At 45.3% G+C, this 22,695-nt stretch overlaps 1 protein-coding gene and 1 long non-coding RNA gene across 3 annotated transcripts in view; both read right to left on the bottom strand.

The window, feature by feature from the left end:
- Positions 1–6,440, bottom strand: part of LOC118770105 — a 44,260-nt gene extending 37,820 nt beyond the window's left edge. The window contains exon 1 of the long non-coding RNA XR_005004536.1: positions 6,168–6,440. This is a non-coding gene — a long non-coding RNA (uncharacterized LOC118770105). The remainder of the gene's footprint in view (positions 1–6,167) is intronic.
- Positions 6,441–17,775: 11,335 nt separating this feature from the next.
- tspan11 (tetraspanin 11) overlaps positions 17,776–22,695 on the bottom strand; it is a 46,060-nt gene continuing 41,140 nt past the window's right edge. The window contains exon 8 of one of the 2 annotated variants that reach the window (XM_036518255.1): positions 17,776–17,856. In XM_036518255.1, coding sequence (XP_036374148.1) covers positions 17,797–17,856 — 60 coding nt within the window. In that variant the 3' untranslated portion in view covers positions 17,776–17,796. The remainder of the gene's footprint in view (positions 17,857–22,695) is intronic. The other variant, XM_036518254.1, reaches the window with a different exon arrangement.

Genomic DNA, 22,695 nt, shown 5'->3' with positions numbered 1-22,695 from the left:
AGGCTTTTTTTAATTGCCACAGCGGGGCAGTCATCCAAGAGGCACAGCCTTAGTTCTGCCTCACAAAGCCCTCTTGATAACAGGTCTGTCAGGAAGCGGGCTTTCTGCGGCGTCATTAGGAACAGCGTTCTCAGGTAGCGGGGATCACTCCCCCCCCCCCGGCCCCCACCTGAATTCTCTTCTCAATCTGCGTCTGTTTACACGGTGCAACAGTGACCGGGGCACTGGCCTGAGATAACATGCGTCCAGAAGGAGCATCAATTAAACACGGACTCTCCTCTGCTCTCCTCACGCTCCTCACTGTCTCAGTGCACTGGTGGAATGACACAAACAATGTTATTTTACATTATATTACATTACATTACATTATTAGCAGGTTATTTATTATTATTATTATCATTATTACAGGTTTTTACAATGTTATCTATTTATACAGCTGGATATTTACTGAGGCAATTGTGGGTTAAGTGCCTTGCCCAAGGGTACAGCAGCCGTGTGCCCCAGCAGGGTATCGAACCGGGAACGAGTTTCGGTTAGTCCTGCTCCTTAGCCACTATGCTACACTGCCGCTCCATGTTGGTAAGAGGTACGTCCAAGAGCAAGCCAGAGAGACCGAGTCTCCTGCCCAGAGAAATGATGTTGTTATCTGAGAGCCGAAGAGGCTGCCCCCTTGGTCCTGCACCCAGAGGAGGAGGGAGGTGTGAGCTCCACCAGGGGGCACCCGTCACTGCACCCACCTGCCCCTGGGCCTCCACGGCCACAGCTGGGGCTCGAGCCATCCCAAGGAACACCAGCGGGGCATAATTTGTGGAAATAAAAAGCCTCAGATCCCATTTTTCATAGGGCTCTAATCCAGCATGATGTCATTCCCACCCCATAAAGCAGAGCGCTTTATCGTATCCTTCATCCAGAGGCGTCAGATGAAAATGTCATTACAGAAGCCTGTGGAGAGTCAGTGATAACCTCCTTCCCAACACGGACAATTCACACTGCACTGGAGGCCCATCTCTGTTCTCCCATCTTTCCTGGCCCGATAAAAAACAGAGGATTTCTCTGTTACTCAAACTATGACAGGTCCCCTAAATAATCAAAACACACTGTTGAGATAATGAAAGAGACAGAAGACCTACGTCTCCCTCGCAGGCGTGGTCATGACAGCCATGCAGGTGTTGAGCAAATAAAGAGAAACAAGGGCAAGACAGATGTGAACATGAAAGAACAAGAACTTAAGTGGTGCGATTGAACTTTCCAAGAAATGCATACTCTTCCTCAATCTCATCTCTCACTTTCTCACCTAATTAAAATGTTGGAAGTAGAACTTACGCACATACTCAGACAACTTCACATGCCTCTGGAAAATAGCAATCTATTGTTTTCTTCCAAGCCAATCACGTTCCAGAATGAGAAAGTCCCGACTTGTACAGGATTGATTCCACAGCCACTCGCGGGACAGTCCTTTGTGGCACTGTGACATAGTGTTGCGTCTCTCACAGGGGCGGGGCAATCACGCTCCCCATGCGTGTGCTGCGTGGCCGCAAGCAGCATGGAAAAGACGATAGCCCGAAGACCAAACACAGCTAATTGAATAAGCGTGGTGCTCACAAACTGAGGCGGGGCACTGAACCACGCCAGTAAAGTGCCAGGCGAAATACTGAAACCGTCTTCATAACGGCTGTGGTCACATGTCTTCCCCTCAACCTGGCCACGCCGTCCCCCCGCTGCCGGTAGCCCCGTCAGCACGAGAAAAACACGTGCGGCGGACCTGAAGAGTAATGACATTTTTTTTTTTTTTTGTTTTGTTTAAACCCGGAGCCCCAAACTCACTGTGACAGGACATTACAGTCTGTGCATGTAAACACGGCAGCTGCACCCAAACAAAGACCCCCGCACGCGCCAGGAGAGGAAATTAACTGCCACGCATCCCTCGGCTCAAAGCCCTTTCATTTCCCCCCAAAAAATCCAATCGCGTTTGAATCTCATTCCGTGACGTTTCCATTAATTCCAGAGACAGCGATGAGCACTGACAGGCTCCCCGAGCTTCTCCTCCCGTGACCCTGGGGCTCCAGAATGTCCTGACTGCAGGACACTCATGGGTCATGGCCGCCACTGGGTCCAGAGTCTTACAGTGCATTTTCCCCTGAAAGAACACATTCTGGATCATTGGTTTTATTGTCAGTCCTGGTTTTAATATGGTTCCAATAAAAACATCTCAACACAGTGACTGTCAAAGTCACACTTTTTTTTGTTTTAAACCGACAGTGTTTAAACTGGCAGTGTGGTGTGGTGGTAAAGAGCAGTGCTCATAACCGAAAGGTTGCCGGAGCGATTCCCCAATGGGACACCGCCATTGCACCCTTGAGCAAGGTACTTCACCCAAAATTGCAAACCAATAATTGTAACCTATGTATGTCACTCTGGATAAGAACATCTGCTAAATGACAATAACATAATGTAAACTGTAAACACAGTTTACAGTGTTTACACACTGTTTATTGTTACAGCCTCTGATAAACACCAACAAAGCCAGAGGCCATTTCCCAGACAGAACATGCCCACGAGAAAGACCACCAGCGTCACAAAGGCTGAGAGAACCTTCGGCCCCCTTAAATTCAGCAACCCAAACGTGGCATCTAAGCCAAAAGATTTACGAGTGTGACTTATCCGGGGAGAACAGAAGTCTGAGAGGGCCTCGTTAATTTGAAACGTCGGTCTTCCGCCATGTGGATGAGGTGGTGAGTATCTGATACCATAAAAGAAGAGCAGGATCCATTACAGCTGCCGGCGTGAAAAAAATCTCAATGGCAAAGAGGAAGGGGAAAAAAAATAAAATAAAATAAGGCCGCTCTGTAAGAAGCAGGCAAGACTTAGGCCTCTGAACTGGCAGCTTTGAAAGGGGCTTCAACACTTAGAAGCTTAAAAACAACAGTGTCCACTGGGCAACTGAAGTAGGAATCCATCTTGGCAGTGATGCAAAATAACACTTTAAGAAAACAGTGTAACCGGAGCCAGTAAATAAGATGCCATTAACCGCAAGGGAAAGACAAAAATTGGCCCCCCCCTTGACTCCTCCAAACCACCCAAGACAAAAGAAGCCACTGCAAAGTGTGGTTCTGCTATGCTTAAACACATATAGAAGTTATATAACACATTTTATTACTAGGTTTTTCCACCGGCTAACAAGCGTCTCTGCACGAAAATAAACAGCTCTAGCACCAATGCCTGGGGTCCTCCTGTGGCATAAAGGGAGACATATGTTTGCCACATTTGGACAAATCACTGTGATGTGTTTTTGTACAGTGCAAAAAAAAAAAAACAGAGCAAGTGAAACGCAGCCCCTTCAAAGCCAGTGTTTCGACCGTTCTTCAGAGCACAGAGCTCTGACCTCCCTACATGAGACCTCTGCCTTGCACTGCACAAATCTTGAAGTCTCCGTCTGCATAGAGGGAGCCTGGGGAAGATGGAGGTAGCCGTCTCTACGAGCAGTGCTACTGTAAAAGAAATCCAGAGCTCTTTAACAACGCCGTCCCCATCAGACACAGTCCCGACCCTGTTGCCGCTACAGATCGCTCAGCGCCGACGTCTCAGTGGACCGACCGGCACAGAACAGAGGGGACAGGGACCCGGGGCCGCTGAGGTCAAAGGGGGGGGAGAGAGAAAGTGTCAATGCAGCAGACAGCTGGGCCATTGTTGGGAGACAGCAGCACGGGATCCAGGCCGCGCATCGTGACCGGTCACGCTGAATGGGAAGCTTCAGGAAGGCGAGGCACAGGGAGACGGTTTGGTGACGGCGACGGGCCGAACGGGCCGCGGCGGGGCGGTAAACACACAGAGCACATCTATTCTTTCACTGTTTTCAGAGCTGCTCGGCAAACCTCCGGAAGATGATGCACAGGGAAAAAATGGTATTGTTTTGAGAGAGGCGGCCGAGGAGGGGGGGGGAGGGGGGGGGAGCGTGCTTTGATGCTGGTTAGCTGGTTTAATGAAGCCAGCACTGACACAACAAATAGCCCACAGCTATTAAAAGCAGCTGTGAGGAGGAGAAGAGCTAGAGACGTCTTGAGCCAAACTTGAGCAGAGGCCATCTCCCTCACCCTGACAACGCAGCTACCCCCAAGCGAAGAGAAAACAGGAAGTGAAGGCATTCCTAAGGGTCAATGGCAAAGGGCTTCAGCCTCCCTTCCCCAAAATATCCATTCTCTTGTCACTGCTGGCAGTGAAAACAGTGTTAGGACAGAGGCTGAGATACTGCAGAAAAGAAACCAAATATTTTTACAGCTCTTTTCTTATTATTCATCTGAACACCCACCACTTTTGGCGCCTAGGTACATGTGGCCTGACACTCACCGCATACCTAATACCTAGGTTCTCTGTCCTCTACAGCAGCCATGCAACAGCAGAGCCTACAGTGGCAGCAGGTAATGACAAGAAGCTACTGCTCACTTTTCGCACGAGCAGCTGTTGCTGAGCAACAGCCAAGAATGTTCTTCCTTAAACTCACAAAAAAAAGTCAAGTCTTAACACCTATATGGCATAACGTTCATTTTTCTGCCGAGCATATTTTTGTGAGCAGTAACGTGCTAGCTTCAATCTGTTCGACGCAGGAACGTTAAGTAGCGCGGGCAGAGGTGACAGTCGACAATTTAATCAGAAAGATCTCGCAAATGTTGCCATATGGTAGACAAGTCACAAGAATCAGATGTGTTACATAATGAAGTCTCGTCCCATTTGAGGTCTAACGCTGAGAGTACTGTTTGGATGGTATTGGATGGATCTGTTTGGAAGCAAGCTTATGTTAACATGGCAGGGGAACTCAGTGTAAATCAGAGGCGATACCCAAAATTCCGCCTCACAAAAGTTCAGGAAGTAGTTTTAAATGTAGTCTGTCTCAAAATCAATTACATCTGTCACCGAAATTGGTTATCTCTGTGACCTTTTGCACTTCATGAAATTTCACTAAAGTTATACAAAGAGTGAGTCATATTGATTTCATTGCTTCCCTCCTTCCATGTACCGGGAACAGAGCCTGAATAATTCCCCATGTAGCCGAGGGAAAAACTCTCTCAGGGAACTTCCCCGACACTGGTGAGGAGTGAACAGCGCTGTAGGGCTCTGCCACTGAGGCCGCCGCTCGGCATCCTCGTCGCATTCCCCGGGCATACCAGCCAGCGGTCAGCTGTTACTTCTCGAAGTCCACGAATTTATCATTTAATTCTTTGCATTTTTCTACCTCAGAACGAGCGGCGTTCGGCGTCCCCTTAGATCCGTCCATGATGCTATTTTAACACAACTTTCCCTTCCATTACAGTCTATCTTATAATTTATGCATAAAACCTTGTTCGCCTTAAAGCGTGTGTCTCTAGGTGCAGAAATATGGGTCAACAATTACTTTAAAATCCCAGTTTTGGCGTATGTGCTGCATTTGCCGTTATAGATTTCATTACCAATAAATCAAACGTCAATAGTCTTAGTGCCCCCCGTTTTCATTCTTAATACCATTGGCTCAAAATGTCGAACTAAAATGTGTGATAGTGAGGAAAACAAGTTTACTTAAGCGTAAACATTTTAATTACACACGCTCCCCCGTTCGTTTATCGTGATTACTTTGTATTTGTTGATGCATTTTGCTAATACACAGCGCCATATAAACAGCGGGCTATCAAAACAGCTCTGGGAAGTAAACTTTTGAAACAACCAACGCTATCCCTAGAGTAAACTGGAAATAGTACTGCATGCGTTAAACTGTTATTCAACCTAACATGATGTAACATTTACTAATTTGATATACGACTATTATATACAAGACAAGAGGGACCACTCACAACTGTATTTTGCACCTCATGAATACTGTATTCGGTTTACTAAAAACTCTTCAAACAATTACTGAAGGTTCAGTCTTACGTTCTCACATTCCCTACCCTTAACTTCTGTTGCGAAGCAAAGAATCACCAATAGATTCAGACTCGCAATAAACAGATGTAAGTTATAAAACATTACTTTTAGTTTAGGAAGATCAATGGTTAGTTTAAAAACCAGCGTTCCATACCTTTGTACACTTCAAACTCGTACAAGAAATCTGGGCATGCGCGAAAGAACACACTGATTTGTTGCAAAGCCTTTCGGTTTCAAAAGTCATAATTCTACAGCGTTTTACAAAAACGTGAACTTACCTTTTAACAATCTTCCCGTCACACAGTCAGTCACTTTCTAAATCTCTCAGACCCAGGCCAGAAATCAGTGCCGCTGAACTTTCATGCACGCAAACTTTATCGCTGAACTTGTGTCTTCAAAACGAAAGCTTCCTCAATCCAAGTCTGAATTTCCACTTCGTGTCTTCTGGACGTCTTCGATACTGGGAGAAGAAGAGGTACACTTGCACCGGGTGTACTTTTGCGCCTGTTGATGGTTCTCACTACTTGTTGAATAAATTAGCGACGGTGGTTTTTTCCCCTTCTGGAAGCGGAAATGGAGTAAACTATAGAAAGAAGAGAGAGAGTTGTACTGACTCCTAGAGGCGTGACGGCGATGGCTTTTTTAGGGGGAGTCAGGACTGGGATCATTGCGCTGTAAGGACCAAACTCCCGACACGAAGTTTGAAGCGGGATTTTACGACCCCCATAATGCCATGTACACGCCGTTAGATTTATGAAACTCAATGCAAAGGTCCCATTTTATTTGTAAATGACTACTTAAACAGTATTCGACAGCTGAGCCTCGTCTCTGGGGTAATTTGGGAATTCCTGCAACAATGGAGATATATCCCCTGTACAGCTATATAGCAATATTAAATGTTTTATGGCTGTTCAGATGTATAGTACATGTATGCTATAGATTGAATGTAATAGGTAATACAATACCGTTTCATTTTATAGATCTCTATTTTATCTACGATTTTTTGTGTGTTGCAGTGTGAAGGTTTTGTTGGTGTAGTGTATGTTGAGGGTGTTTCCATAGATCCTGCCTATATAGGCAGAAATAGCAGTCGGACTGTCACCTTGGTGGCTGAACCAGGACCAGAGTAAATCACGGTAAAACTCCTCTGCTGTAGATTTTTTACTGTTGCACGCAATTTATTACATGCGCTTGCTTCATCATTACGAAAGCCCATTGTTCCAGAGCAAGTTTCCTGCATGTGTCTGGCAAAGATTGATTTCACCCAACCACACAGCGCTGAGGCTTACACATAGTTTAAATTACATTTGTATTGCTTGTTCAGTTGCTTGTGTTTTGATGCATGGAACACAATAGGATTCCACTGTTCCTCTGCTGTTCTGGGACCTCTGGGTCAGGTATGATGGGCCTTCTGGGATGGTGGGGGTTCGTCAGTCCCCATCAGTGTGATTCAGGACCCACACATCCCTTAAGTGTCACAGACAAAGGCTGCTGTTTTTAAGGGTCTGGTAGGCTGCAGTGTGCTTTTCTACCCAGGTCTGGTCTTTCTATAGAGCCCTGTTATCACTGTCTGACTATCCCATATGCATCAGTATAGATACTCATATCATATTAGCCCTTGTCTTTTAACTGTCCTTGCTAAAAATCTGCCATAACGCTATCACCATCCCACTGTTTTAAGTTACTGTTGTCCTGTCGTTCTACTTACCCTCTGTTACTGTCTTTCTTCTGTGCTAAATGTGTGAGAAAACTCACACATGAAATGTGGATGAAATGACTTGAGGAGGCAGTAAAGAGACCCGTGCACCCAGAACAGGACTTCACAGCAGAAACTGCTATGGGTACCTGCTTTAGTGAGACGCTTGAGTGCTTTCGTCTCTGGCATGCTGCTATGAACTGCAGTGGTGGTGTAGTGTGTGCGCTGTTCGGAGAGGATGAGCAAAGTCACTGCTGTCTTTTTCCATGATGTCCCACCAGAGCGCTCTGTCTGTCTCTGACAGAGAGGCTCCAGGCTCTCTGCAATGCCCTGGCATTTGCATTTTTAATGCTGCACCACTGCAGCGAGTCCCTGCACCGCAGAGGAGAGTCCTGCCAGGAACCCCCCGCAATGTGCAAGGGGAGAAACGACAGAGCAGGTTTAACGGGGTACAGGGAGTTCTCTCTTATGAAGAGCCGTTTCGGGGTCAGTTTCTCGCCAGTCACAAACACGGAAAATGTGAAACCACCATATTCTTGTGTTTGCTCATCAGATCTCTCAGTTCTTTTTCTTTTGTGAAAAGGAACAGAATCCTGTGCCACCAGGAATTCCAGAACAGAACATCGCCTCTGGAGGGTTCTACACTCACATCAAAGTGGATGGTTGTGCTGGAAATGTTACTAATATGAAATATTATTCACTGAATCTGTAGATAGGACAAACCCTGTTAGATGGAACATTCTTATTCAGGACATACCTGTTACCCATAAAAAATCCAGCTGAACCAGCCTTACTCCTCCAGCATGGGTAAAATTCTACTGTATAAATGTATTTGTTATCTTTATAGTGGAGTGGAGAAATAGTGGAGTAGCTGGGTCCCAGTCAGCTCACAGAAGCCCTTCTTTTTAAGAAATGACCAACCCAGGGCAGACTGTGAAGGGAAACACCCATGACAGCACAGCCCGTAATTAAATTCACTCCAGTTTCCACAGCGAGAAGTGCAGTCCTGAGACTGAGGTCCTTGGTGTTTTCCAGGGCATTTTGGAGAACCCTTCCCAAGTACTGACTCAGCAGAAAAACATGCCTTTCCTCAAGTTATGATACTGATGAGTCATGAGCATATGGTAAGTGGGATGTGTGGTTGTTTGGGGCGCAGCATGCTTCAAAGAGTAACACAGAGATAATATCTACCCCAGCAGAAAGATAGATATAAATTAATAAAAATAAAAACAACAATGATTATTATTACTATGCTGATGACAATGATGATGATGATGAAGAAAATTTGATTTAAACAGTCATTTTGAATAGAGTGGACATATTTAGATTTTCAAAATAGAATCACATAGCTAAAGAAACCAGTAAAAACTTTCAATACTTTATAAAATCCTGGCAGCCAGAGAATCACTGTCTGTTTCTCCAATCATCTCCAACACAACAATGTGAGATGCATTGTGGGGGAACAGTAAAGTGGGTTTATGGAGCTCTTTATGCGCTTTATGACACCGTTTCTTGTTTTAGTGACTGAAATTACGCTCATTTAACAGACGGTTAAATTTCTCATCATCCAGCTGAATCAAAATAACATAAAATGCAAACATAAACATTAACTGCTACCTCACAACAGGTCACAAAAAAGCTGCAAAAAAGAGACATTTACACAGACATGACACACTCGGAGAGCAGTGGTAATGACCAGAGACACTGGCAAGAAATCATCAATGCCCCCATATGCCATCGGGAGTAAGGGTCCGAAGTAAGCAATAACCATGGCAACTGGGACAGACAAACACCAACCCATATAAAAAGCCTCTCTAAAAAGAATGCATTGCACACAAGGGTAAGGTCATCCAAGAAAGATTGTTCAGAAGATAGCTTTGCTTGTCAGGTGCACTGGTGTGTGATTAAAATGTAAATTGTAAAGACCACCTTATACATACCCTATGGGTTATAGCAGAGCCCATTACTGAGCTCCAAAGCGCCCTCTAGTGAATAGCGATTGCAAGCAGAGACTTTGATGATGCAAAGAGGTGATTGGCTGCTTAAACAATCTCTCCCACGTAGACAATGATGCAATAACAATAATAAAACCCTTGGATTACAACTTAAGTGTAACAGCACTTGAACTTCAGGGCTGAATTAAAACCAGGCCCTGATGCCCCTCTCCATGCCAGATCCATTTGGAACGAGATACAGCTGGCCTCTTAACAGGGGACAAGCACAGACCTGCTCATCTGCTTCCACTTTCCCTGAGCTAATCATCAATTGTCTCCTCTGCTTACTGTACATGAAGAGGGCCAAAAACTGTATTCAGAGCTGGCTGTCGTTATTACTGCTACTAGTAATACTAACACTACCGTCATTATCATCAAGCTACTTCAAATCAGATCTACTGTGCGGAGCTGCGCTGGGGTCTGATGTTTACAGGACACGGCTCAACCCGCTCTCTTCTTCATCACCTTGCTGATTTTCTTTGTAAATGTTAGCGCGAAAACACGCATAATAAAAATATATATCTTGGGTCGGTGGTTACCTGATGTCAGTCTGAGATGCTTAAAAACCCATCCCCGCCATGGCAACCCCACGACAGAAAGAGCGTCGCGTTAAGGAAAACAAACACCTTTTAGCAGCAGATGTTGGCTCAGAGGAGAGAGGCTCACGGTGAAACGGCTCCTCCTCCCCCTCAGACAATGCACTCAGATGCCGCACTTAAGATCTCATCAGGAGGGCTTTGCCCAATGCGGCCTTCAGCATGTTCCTCTCATTCAGGCTGTTCACATAAAGATAAAGGGTAGGACTCTTATTTCAGAGAGTGGTGCAGACAGACAAGAGCATTACTGTTTTGAACCATGAGGAATATGCATACTGCGTATGTATGCAAGTATTATTTACGTAATGTAAGTACGTAAGTAACACTACGTCAGTCCACCCATGGGCACAATCATAGCCAAATCCGACAGCACCAGCCCTGTCCTGGGTGGGGACAGTCACGCAGCTCCAGAGAGTTCCCTGTGCTTCCTCCTCCAAGAGTGACAGTTTTAACTAGCAACAGCTATGAGCTTAAAATAAGAGGTGCTTCAACAAACTAGTCTGTGAGCAAAGTCAATGCCTGATCTGCTGCATTTATGCACTTTAATTTATGGAGGTTCCGCATCCCTTCCACTAACACTGTCTAACCAACCTTGAAACACAACTGGTGTGGAAAATAGGAAAGAAAAATGAGCTACGTCACAGCAGAAATTACAATTCTCAAGCTAATACGGTCTCCTCAGAGCAGCAATTTATGAAGCACAGATAATAATCCACCAGTTTAATTGCCTAAATCATGCCCTCCCTCTCCACCTCGGCTGATGTGTGGAGAGCATTAGGTTATAAAATGACTGCCATGTATCACCTAGGTGGGTGTTACACATTGAGGGTAACTGAGAGGAGCCTACCTTCAATATCCAATGCTTCCAGATTCTTGAAAAAACATTAAGGATGCGATCTGTTAATATTATACAATGTCTTCATCAGACCGTATTTAGCGTCATGTGTCCCACATCTGGGTACCTCGCTATAAAAAAGAACATAGTGTAGAAGCTCTTGGAAAGTACAGAGAAGGGCAACAAGGCTGGTTCTGGGTATCAAACATTTTTGAAGATATGGCTAAGCCAGTTCATTGAGACTCAGAGCATATATTAGGTAGGTTTTTTTTATAAAAGGAATAAAATACTGAAGCTCTTTCAAGTTGAGTTCTGTCAGCAGAAATAAGCGGCCAGAGGTGTAAATTACTTTAAGGTGAATTTCACACTGGCACTGGAAGTATTTTTGTATTATTCATAAAGTTATTAATGCATGAAGCAGCTTACAAGAAATCGCAAGGGAAGCAGGGACACTGGGATTGTTAACACCAGGCTTAAGACAGTGCTATACACTCTCTAGAGTACAGGCAGAGTGGTACGACCAGACAGGCTAAATAGCATATTCTAGTCCAAAAATACTACACTCTTTGGTAGCTGCAGAAGAGGCACCTCTCCTTTAGCTGTCATTACCTACACTCTGATCAAGTGTGCACGTTGGTTGGGGTGAATCTAGCGGCAAGAGCCCATATTAGCAGTAACTTCACCACATAGATCAGGCCTTGCCCTCTCTCCGGCGATACAGACTGCCTGATTGCAGGGTTGTAGCGTCAGATTGCTTGCTGTGCACCCCAGCGAGGCTGAATAATTCAGCGCGCAACAGCAATGATGACATGTTTACATCGTGTGCTTCAAGAAGCTCCCGGCGGACTCCGGATGCACTTCGCATTTCAGACAGCGACTGCGTTCCTTCGAAACAATGCCCTCTGTTCAGCTGCTGCCCTGAGCCCTGAGGTGATATTTGTCTAACGTTAGCAGGTTTGTTGTGGATATTGGCTAGGTTGTCCCCTATACACAGAGGGGCCATTCCTGCTCCTTCCCAGCAATAAGTGTAAATATCTGCAGGCTTGGCTTAAAGCCAATACTCGGAGCTGCATGAAAAAGCCAAGCTGCAGTGGCATCGATGGGTTAATGTTCCTCATCGTAGCAGGGAATCGTTCTTAATCGTTCTTCTGGTGACCTTGGGAAAAAATTTGGCCTCTGATAACCGTGCAAGGTGGAGCACCAGACAGCTGATTCCTGCCACCCTACTGGATATCAGTCCTGTCAATCATCCACTGTCTCCGCCCGCTGTCCCTTCTCTCCCCCGTGTGACTGTCTGGGATGGAAAGGGATGTTGCAGGGGTGGGCGTTACATTCGCCAGAAAGCATCACTGTGAACGCTGGTGGATATGACAGTGTTCACACATCCCAGAACAACTGTCAATGCTTTCGCAAGAACAGAAGCATTTCAGTTAAATTTTTCATGAAGTCAAGCTACTGTGCCAAGAGGTTGAGAATTTACCATCATTGTTTTAACAGTATATAGACAAATTGTGTTTCTTTGCATTTTGAGGGAGGGCAGAGGTGTGTCCATACATACTTATTTACTTGTCACTGGCTATCCCGTGCCTACATTTATGTGACTATGCTCTTCTTACTCCTGTGGTTTGTATTTATAATATGTATATATTATATATATCCTATTAGCATTGTAAATTTATCTGGATCAATCAATAAACCAATCAATCCATCAGTCAATGGAGAGGGCAGTGAGAGGCAGGTCAGAGACCGGGTGGCGGACCTTAGCAGAAAGAGTGAACTGATGTTTAAACAGATGAGTGAAAGGTCCGTCCAGGCCTGGCTCGGACCTCTCAGTTTAACCGCTGTGTCATCTCCAGACCTCCCACAGAACAGTTCGACTCCTCCCAGACCATCAGCGGTCCTAATCCGCCATGAAGGAGATCACCGAGACACAGCGGTTAACTCTAAATAGATTCTAATTTGTTCCAAGTTCGTTCCAATCAGTTCCAATCAGGCGCAACTCATTAATCTGAATTCAGTCCCCTCCCCAATCATGCCGTATTTGTTATTGCAGCTGCTGGTGGTTTCCTTCACTGAGCTGTGACTCAGGTGGAAAACACCCACTGTGGCTCCCTCAGGCAAGACCCTGGACTGGAGATGCCATGGAAACTGGTTTCCTTCCCTGAGGCTCGCTGCTCCAAAACAGCAGCGAGGATCATCCACGGCGAGGGACTCGAACTCCAATCCTGCTCCAGCCTCTGCTCTTACCGACTCAAATCAAGTTGACCTGTTGTGCCTGGCTCCGTGTTTTTCTCAGCTCTAAAATGGATAAATCACAGCTGAAAGTGGTGCTTTTTCAGTAAATCCAATATTTTACTGCAGTGCATTCTGGGAAATGTACAGGCTCAAATGGTACAAATAACTGTACCAGTAATGCCAGGGCAGGTAGCTGGATCATAAACCGGCATACACAATGCCTCCCAAGGGCAGTCCCCTGTGATGTTTATGCTGTGTTGAAGCCTCTTCTCACGGTCTTAAAGCCAGTCTCACAGTGCAGCCATGATACCTGGCAATGAGCCAAACCAATGAATCTGACCGCAGGGCGGTTATTACACACACCAAAATTACATGATGACATCACAGGGAATTTACCCACAATGCACCCCCTGCAAGGGACATGTAAACTAATATTCATAATTAGTCAAGTTTGCCTAAAGATAACACATTTTTGACTGTAAAAAACAGCTCATAATAATGACAGCAGAAGTATTCTTAAAATATAGTGAGATTTATTGAGTTTTGCGAAACCTTTGAGTCTTATGCACATCACAACAAATCCGACTGCATGTTCACCGTACAGATTTTCAAAAGCTCTCGTCACAGGAAAGAAGTTTGCAGTTTGTTTCTCTTGAATATTCAGACTGTAATCTTCACGTGAGAAGGCCACATCGTTGTTAAGGCATTAAGGCGGGAACTACTTCAGAACAGCAAGAACCCTTAGAGACACTAGAAACACTTAACACTGTGGAGACTAAATGCAACGTGCTCAACAAGGCATAAACAAATTCAAACATTTTGATGCACAGAGCCTCACAGGAAAATTAACACATTCATATATGTATATACATCTACTGATAACACAAATGCGGCAATTTTTTTTTTCCAGTTCAGGACTATAACTCAGATACTTCAACACACATGACTGAGAACAGGAAAGGTTAAACCATGATGGCCGTGAACATTGGTTAAGCAAAAGGAAATCCTGCTGTACTTCACCTCAAAGATGTCAACTGGATTGGATTTGAAATTAGCTTAAAAAAAAAAACTTGACTCTGATGCATTTTCTAGAAATGTGTGTGTTCAGCGTGTACAATGAATGTTACATTCAGCATTATTGAACAATCTAGTTAGCCTCTAATGACTTGCATACAGACAGCACGTAACTGTTCATGTATTTCTTGTAGGGATTCAAAGATCCATAAAGCCTTTCCCATTCCCCGAAGGAATCAGTTTCATGTCTTCGCGAGCAAACATCCAATCCAATTAAACAGCATTTCCATGACAACCACTCTTGCCTGCCAGTATGAGGTCAGTCCATGTCCATCTTGCACATTCATTGGTCAGATAAAAACATGCAGGCCCTCAGCAGATACACCATCTGAACCAGTGTAAAACCAAAACCATGAGAGCAGGAGCCATTTTAGAAAGCATTCCCTCCACACTGAAAAAGTGCAGCAAAATGCGCATTTGTAACCATTACCAGACAATAAAGCACTTAGCTGTGTACGTACAGCTACATATATGTGCTGTAGGATACAAAAAGAAACAGCTGTTTAAGGGCTAGACATAAGACATTACTGTATGACACTGTTTGGTCTCGGAGGTCATTCTACTGACCGTTTACTGAACGCTATGAAACATTTCACACCTAATCATATGACCTTCAATCAACAAAGTATGACATGAGTTTGATTAATTGCTCACACTGGTGCTATTGTTAGCTCTCTTCAAAATGCAAAATTAACTTGCCACTCAGAGCATGGTGAGTAAATGAGAAGATGTCAATCCTCTGTTACCCCTCCAGGAGGGAAAGAGAATACAAGGTCACAGCTCTGATCCCTTTCCAACATATGCCAAGAATCAAAAGACCTGCAGCTACAAAGGGCCTCACTAAAGCCTGAGGCAGGCAATGAATGGGCACAGCGATGTCTTTTTTTGGTTAAAAAGAAAGAAATGAAGCAAAATACTCTATTAATGTGATCCCATTCACATTAGAGATGAGTAACCATCAGTTACCTGTCATGTTATAAGAAATGTGAGATTTGACTTTAAAGAGTGATATGGACCACTGTTTCACCATCCAAGCCCAGCAAGGTTTCTATTGTCAGATCAAACATTTTATAGGGGGGTCTGGCTGTCTTAGATTACAAGGGTACCTTGCTTTGTAATTTATCTGTTTTTTTTTAAATCTGGGATATCAATGAAGTATGACTAACTCCTCCTGTAGCAGATGTCCGCTCTGGGGGTAATTAGTCTAATGACAAGGCAGTATTATGGATTTCCACATTAATTTCCAATTCACCATTCTTAGTGTTTCACATCTTTTCTTGATCATCATATACTCATGTATGGCAAATGTCTTTTTTTACACTTGGGCCTGTGTAAATGGCTGACATTATCAAAAGCAGTGGTTCTTTCATGTTAACGAATGCAAGCATGAGACATTTATGCACACATTTCAATAATAAAATGTGTGCATGCAGCGCGATGCTCAAATGTACCCAGAGGTGCTTTTGCTCTGTGACAACTGCAAACACAGTTAACACACACACACACACACACACACACACACACACACACACACACACACATAGAAAGAGTGACACATAGGGAGACAGAGAGAGAGGGAGAGAAGGGGGAGTGGGGGCGTGGAGAAGGAGAGAAAGAAATAGAGAAAAGGAAAAAGGAGAGAAAGCAATAAAGTGAGAAATAAAGAGACCGAGCGAAGGGGAGAGAGACTGACAGAAGTGAGGGAGGTATGTGAGGGAAGAGGGGACGTTGCATTTATGCACTGCAATCAGAGCATGAAGACCCGCTGCTTCTCGCTGCTGCACTGAGACTGCTCCAGCACAAACTGCTCAGAAAGGCGTGGAGCATCTTTAAAGCATTTAAAAACCTCCCCTCATAAACATCCCGAGGAATGAACAGCCTGCAGGGGGAAGCCGAGGTGACTCATTTCAAAAACAGGTGCGAAACAGTCAGAAACCTGAGTTAGGTGTAATAACTGTGAATGAGACTGAACCAGCGCAGACTCCCAGAGGCTTGGGGTGGGGGTGGGGGGGGGGTTGGAAAGCACGCTTTAACTGCCGCAACAAGAAACAAGTAAGACCTCACAGTCCAAAGGTGCATTGAGCTGCTTCCTAATACCCAGCTAACAGAGAGATGCTACGCTGGTCCTCACTGAATGACAAGGGACTACACAACAAACAGCTCCACGGGGACAGTGGACTCCCCCGATCCACAACGCCTCAGACCTTTCTGCCCTCCTCTAAGTCGGGCTTTAAGAATCCATTTCCCCTCTTCATTACTGTGCTCCTGTCCTGTGCTCTGTCAGGTTATTGACAGATCGTCAGACACTTGTAACACCCCGCAGATCTAAACTGGCTGAGAGAGTGAGAAGGACCTTTAAGATGGCTGCTTCTCTGACAGCTCGGTAATGAGGGCCAAGTAGGCAGCTCTCCATTGAGCTCCTGCCAAATCCAGCCCAGACCGGCACAGGAATACCAGCCTTCGCTACACGCCACAACGTCTTTTATCTGTGACACCTGAACCCCCATTAACCTGATGTCTGTACGCCGCAGATGCTAACCACATTTCCCCCGCTGAACAAATTAGCGTTACCTACAGTAACAGTGTCAGACTCATGCATCTTTAAATCTTTATGTCTTGTAGCAGTCAGCGTGCCACTGTGGAAACCTAGCTATTTTGGTCTGCATTTTTTCCCCCCTGGTGTACCCAAACCTGGTTATGGGCGAAAAATAAAAAGTTTATGTCAATGTTGAAATGTTTTTAAGTGCTCCCTTTGAAGTTCTACACTCAGTTCAAAGAAACACAGTCACAAAATTGTTTTGGTAAAGCCGCTAGCAAATGCTCCCGGAGATGTGCTGCAATAAACAGCACATAGGTCCACGTTTTATCAATTACACAAATTTAAACACATAATTAGTAATTAAAACCAGATAAATACATGTGATGATCTTACCCTGACCCTCCTACCAAACAAACTAACCTCTCTACTTCCACTGTTTGTATCCTTATATCAAATCAGAACCGTCTAGTGAATCTACAGTAATTCTTTGAATGTTCTGAAAGATCACATGGTCCGTGTTGGTGTACATCTACATCAACCCACGTGTGTGCGTGGGTTTAAGCTAAGGGTGAGATGCACTGTGCTGTAACAGGCTCTGCATGCACCCAAGGTGCAGCAGTGGATGTGACTAACGGGTGGATCTGCTCTGTGCTGACCTGAGAACAGACTGCATTTTTTTTTTTTTTTTTTTTCCCGCAGTAACGGGGCTGCAATATTTTTCAGACTATGCATTCCATCACAGAAGTAACACAGCAGAAACAGAGTAAGTGACCAGGAAGCTGAAGGCAGCATGGCCGACGCTGGGGGAGGGCCACGCACTCATGCAAGCTGATGCAGAGAGAGGTAGGAGAATGCTGCTGGGGTTCGGCAGGCTGGGGGGGGGGACGACTCCCCCTCCCCAGAGGAGGAAAGGGGGGAGGGGGGGGGTGAGCTGGTCTTCAGTAGGGATCCAGTCGGATTCTTCTGTACAAGCAGCAGGTGAAAATCATTCCGCAGATCTACAAAAGGACACACAGGAAAAGCGTGTAAAACCGAACCCTTAACAATGCAGTAAAAGTCTCGTGCTATAAAATGATGTGTGGGGAGTGGGGTGGGGGGGGGTAGGTCATAGAGGTCAGGAGGGATGGATGGGGGGGGTTAACAGCATGAAGGCTTGCAGGTTTAGGGTTACCATGGGAACTGGGAGTCAGCAGTTGTTACTGCGCTGGTGCTGTAATTGGGTCGTTGTGAGACGTGAGTTTGTGTGCGCCTGCTACCACAATTCTCCTCACCACCTGGGGCAGGTATACGTTAAACAATGGTGGGGGGGGTGAACCTGAGCCCCTCACTGTGGGAGTAATTAGGCTGAGCCATGGGTGCAATCATTACCATTCACTTATTGATTTTTTCTTTGCCAGGTTACACCTCTGTCACAGGTGTTGCCAGACGAAAGACAGAACAAAAGCCCCAGGCCACGGAACAGCCAAATATGAAATTACACAACATTAATACAGAATGAAAAAAATATAGTAACACAGTATAGAAATGTATAGTAATACAGTTTAGTAAATAAAAATAAGTATATGAACATGAGGTAGAAGTTAGTGTGACATCCTGTAATTATATGACATGAGCTGGGATGCTCATTATCTCATGGCCAATAGTGATCATGTTATTAGAAAGGACTGCGTATTAGTGACACACAAAGCTAATGTAGACTCTGTGTGGGTCACTGATCAACGCAAATTTACACTGCTTCAGATGCGGCCATTTTTGTTAAGCGAGAACAGTTCAGCTGATTTAAACAGTATGGCTAGTACTTTAAGAGGTAACGCCGTGGCGTTGAGAAGGGGACCATCAATCATCCTGCCAATAACCTGTCTTCCCCCTCGCTTCTCTCGCCTCGTCCATCTCGTGGACCCAACCCTTTTATCCTTCCTCATCCATCGCTCCCCTCTTCATCATACCTCTCCAGTTTACCTCACACCTCCGCAAGGACCAGGCCGCTTTAGCGCCTCCTTTGAAGCAACAGGCCGGAGGAACACCTCCTGCTCCTTTCAAACGTCAATCAGACGAGGATGGCTGGAGAGGTCCTGAACCGTGGAAAAGAGAGGAGTGTGTTGGCAGACTCCCGCAGTGAAGCGGGGTTGGGGGGCGGGAGGGGGGGGGGGGGGCTCATACCCGAGCGCCCGTCTTCAGCGGTCACGGTTCATGCGCTGGGCTCTTTTTTAAGGCTGCTGATGCAGATTCGCGAAAGATTCAGAGAGACGGAGACGTCTTCACCACTTACTTCTTCACCGAGCAGAATTATAAATTATAAATAAATTATAAATTACAAAAACGATTTCACCAGTCAACCCCATATTCAACCCCAGTTCCCTCACCTTCCCTTTGCACACAGCCCCTTTGGTTGATATGCACACATACGGCTGGAGCGAGGACGCTACACACGCACCAAGGACAGAACTCGCTCTCGGGTGGAGTTTTGCTAACGTGAGGCCACAGCACTAACAGGCAAGCCGTGCCAGGTATTGACAGCAAACAGCTTTCTTTGAAGATGGGACCAGTGTAGCTTCAGAAATCAATCAAAAGCAAGCAGCAGTATGTTGAGCTCTCTGTAGCTCAAATCCAATATTCAGGTGGCTGTTTGCTTTTTGTTTTTTATTTCATTTTTAGTTTATCCCACACGTAAAATTACACATTTGGTTGTTAGCTAGCTACTAAGCTCCTTCAATCATAACACCTATGCAGCTGTATACTACATTTGCCAGAGATGCACACACATTAGCGCATAAGCAGGAATGACAGTGCAGCTGGGAACAGGTAGCCACAATGGCTAACAAATTGTGGTCACTGTTCCCATTTGCAACCAGTCAGCGTGCGAACTTGACCGTTTCAAGAGCAGACGGGAGGACTTGCAACCGCATTTAGGTGCTGTGTGAAGGAGGAGTCAGTGTCCATGACGCTTCGCCTGAGAGAGAAAGATAAGGAGCATCTGAACCTCAGCCATCTGGACCGGGAGTGTGCTCGCAGCTGCACCTGTCCTAATCGCAGGCTGTGAGCCTACAGTGTATACTACGCATGTAATGAATGAAGTCAGACCGCAGACACATGGCTTATTGCCTCTCTTTAGCTCAGGCTGTGGGAGACAGATACTGGACAGTCAGCCTCAACAGCCTGTCCACAGCGAACTCTGTAAAACACTCTCGTATCCTTGTATACAGGGTGGTCTAGAATCCAGGGCCAGGGTGCCACACACAGCTCCTCCCAAACCGACTTTTCACACAGGCTGAAGGGGTCCATCTGAGGAGACTACAGATGGAGTCATAACAGCCTGGTAATTACCGAAATGTATCTCTGGCACGCAAGCGTGCAGAGTGAACCGATGAAGTATGGATTTCGAACAATAAATCAGAGGAGCTATGCGACTGCTTCTTTCGTTTGTTTCGATGTTGTGGGCTTGCTGCTGGGGTGGGTTGGGGGGGGGGGGCTTGGCTTGCACTGCTCTCCTCTTCAGTTCTGTATAAAGAAGTTATCCATGGAAACCGGGAGGCAGTGTGACAGGCCTGAATCTGAATCGCCTTTTCTGTGGACCGTATCATCTCCGGTGGCAGCTGACCGGGTGCCATGGGGAGGGGTCACTGGCACGACTGCATAGCTTTTAGAATGAGGCAGCCACCCACAGTTGCCACCGAGCCCCCGCTTCCTTCTGTGACGTTGCCCAGCTAGTTAACCCCAGGCGGGGTGTGAAGGAGAGCCTTCACCACCTCTCCCTTAGAATCCAAATGCTAACTGTAAATTGATTGTGTGCACCTGTGTTTCTTTGTACGAGGACCAGCCTATTTGAATAAAGAGGCACACCTTACTGAAGGTGAATTAAATACAGGTGTGGCTGCGGAGCATAAGGAAGGCTCACTTTGTCCCTGCTGTGGGCTTTGTCCCTGCTGTGGGCATAGGCTGGTTTCTTTGTCTGTTTAGTATTAAAATAAATTATTGATTTTTAAACTTTTGTTCTTTTTGGGCTTGTTTATGGAGAAGTGTTGGCCAGCTTCTCTACGTGGGGGCCACCGCAGCACAGCAGAGCCCTAATGCAGTCTAATCGATCCCAGCCCAATCCCAGCTTCCTCTGTCCTGCTGATGCTGATAAAGCCACAAGACTCCTGTTCATGTCAAGTAATCAATCACTTCAGAACAACGAAGTTCTCACTGCTGCATTTTCCCATGACCGAAGGATAGACTGCGGCAATTAAAGGGGGGCATCTCTGAGCCTTTGGATTGGTTGGAATGAACATATGAAGATTACAGGAGCCTTTTTTGGACATTAAGGACGTCAGTTTGGACATTAAGGTTTAGAATGTGTGACATCACAGATCAACAATGCAGATATCATTTTTTGTCTGTTTCGAACTAAATTACATTTTCTTTCAATCTCTTTCTGTTCCATATGCTTTGTGACCTTGCAATGACTCTATAAAGAATGAAGTAAAATCTCTTATTAACCGGACAAACTTTACTGCCACCGCAAAGCGCAATGTAATATTCTGAAAATAAATTATAATTGCAATATAATTCAAACAAATCCCATTTTGCAGTTATTCAAAAGCACTAAGATAAGAGGTCCCCAACTGAACAAAGGGCAAAGTGACTCATTTATTTTCTGGGAAAATGAAAAGAAAACCCTCCTCTAGCCTCCTGTAGGGTTCTCCCTCGGAGAGAACGACTGCATTACTGATGAACCTTCAGCACAGACACAGAACACACACTACGCCTAATCAACAGATGAAGTCAGGTTACAGGAGGGAGATGGAGGTTACATTTGGAATCAAAAGGGTAACACGAAACCGGCACTGTGTCTTTGATAATCGGAACGCATCGCCTCCCAAAACTGGCATGACAAGGGGCCACTCCCAGTACCATCCTCCTCACAAGTCTTCATGAAAACTCTCAGTTTCAGATTAGCACAAGTTTAACTTTGTGGTGATGCGTGGATGGTTTGTGCATGCACTCACTGGTCTGGCAGGGCTGTTAGTGTGGTCTGACATTGTTGCTCACTGCACTTGGACACACTTCTGTTCTCTTGTGCTGGAAGTCACACTGAATAAGAGCGTTTGCTAGCTAAATGGATGTAATGTAATGTAAATGGAAGGAAAAAATATCCTGTGAAACAAACAATGAATTACATGTTTGTTCCAGCGTCAAAATCTAAATCATGTGGATATTACCACGCTTACCAGACAAGAAAACAGAAAAGAGAATAAAATGAAACTCAGATCCTTGCTTTTATGACACACTGCATTTATTGTGGATCCATCAGGGCTGGCAGACCTGTGATTACGCTGCCTTTTGTGAATCAGCTGAATTTTAAAGGAGGGTTTGGTTAAGTGCATTTCAGATTAAATCCAACTCCACGCAGACTGGAAACAATAAATCACCTTGTCACTTTGTCAATCTCTCGAACCCTAAAGCTGTGACACCCTTCTGGCGGTGTTTATTTCTCAAAGGACGTAAACTCGCTTTTAAAACTGATGAAAAGATTTCGGGGGTTTGAGAGCATTCCAGACAAACCTGGGTGCACAAACATTTCTGGCTGTGACGGACTGAATCGCTCGTGGTCGTTTCACGGTTTAGTTTTTAGTTTAAAAACGCTTCACTCACGGTGGACAGGAACATCAACACTCTGATAGTCTGATTACACACATCATTAACAAGTGAAATCTAGCCTGGCTCTCCTCAACAGCCATTCTCTGCATGAGCAAACTGTATATACGCGTTTTGGCATGAAGCAGATTAAAGAGTAAAACTTTATTGTAGTTAACGACACGCCAGAAACGAAGGAGGAGAGAAAATGGCAGAAATCT

The sequence above is a fragment of the Megalops cyprinoides genome, chromosome 23 (assembly GCF_013368585.1).
Source record: "Megalops cyprinoides isolate fMegCyp1 chromosome 23, fMegCyp1.pri, whole genome shotgun sequence".
Lineage (NCBI taxonomy): Eukaryota > Metazoa > Chordata > Actinopteri > Elopiformes > Megalopidae > Megalops > Megalops cyprinoides.
Note: the sequence above shows the minus strand (reverse complement) of the source record. Positions and strands in the feature narration are given on the sequence as shown.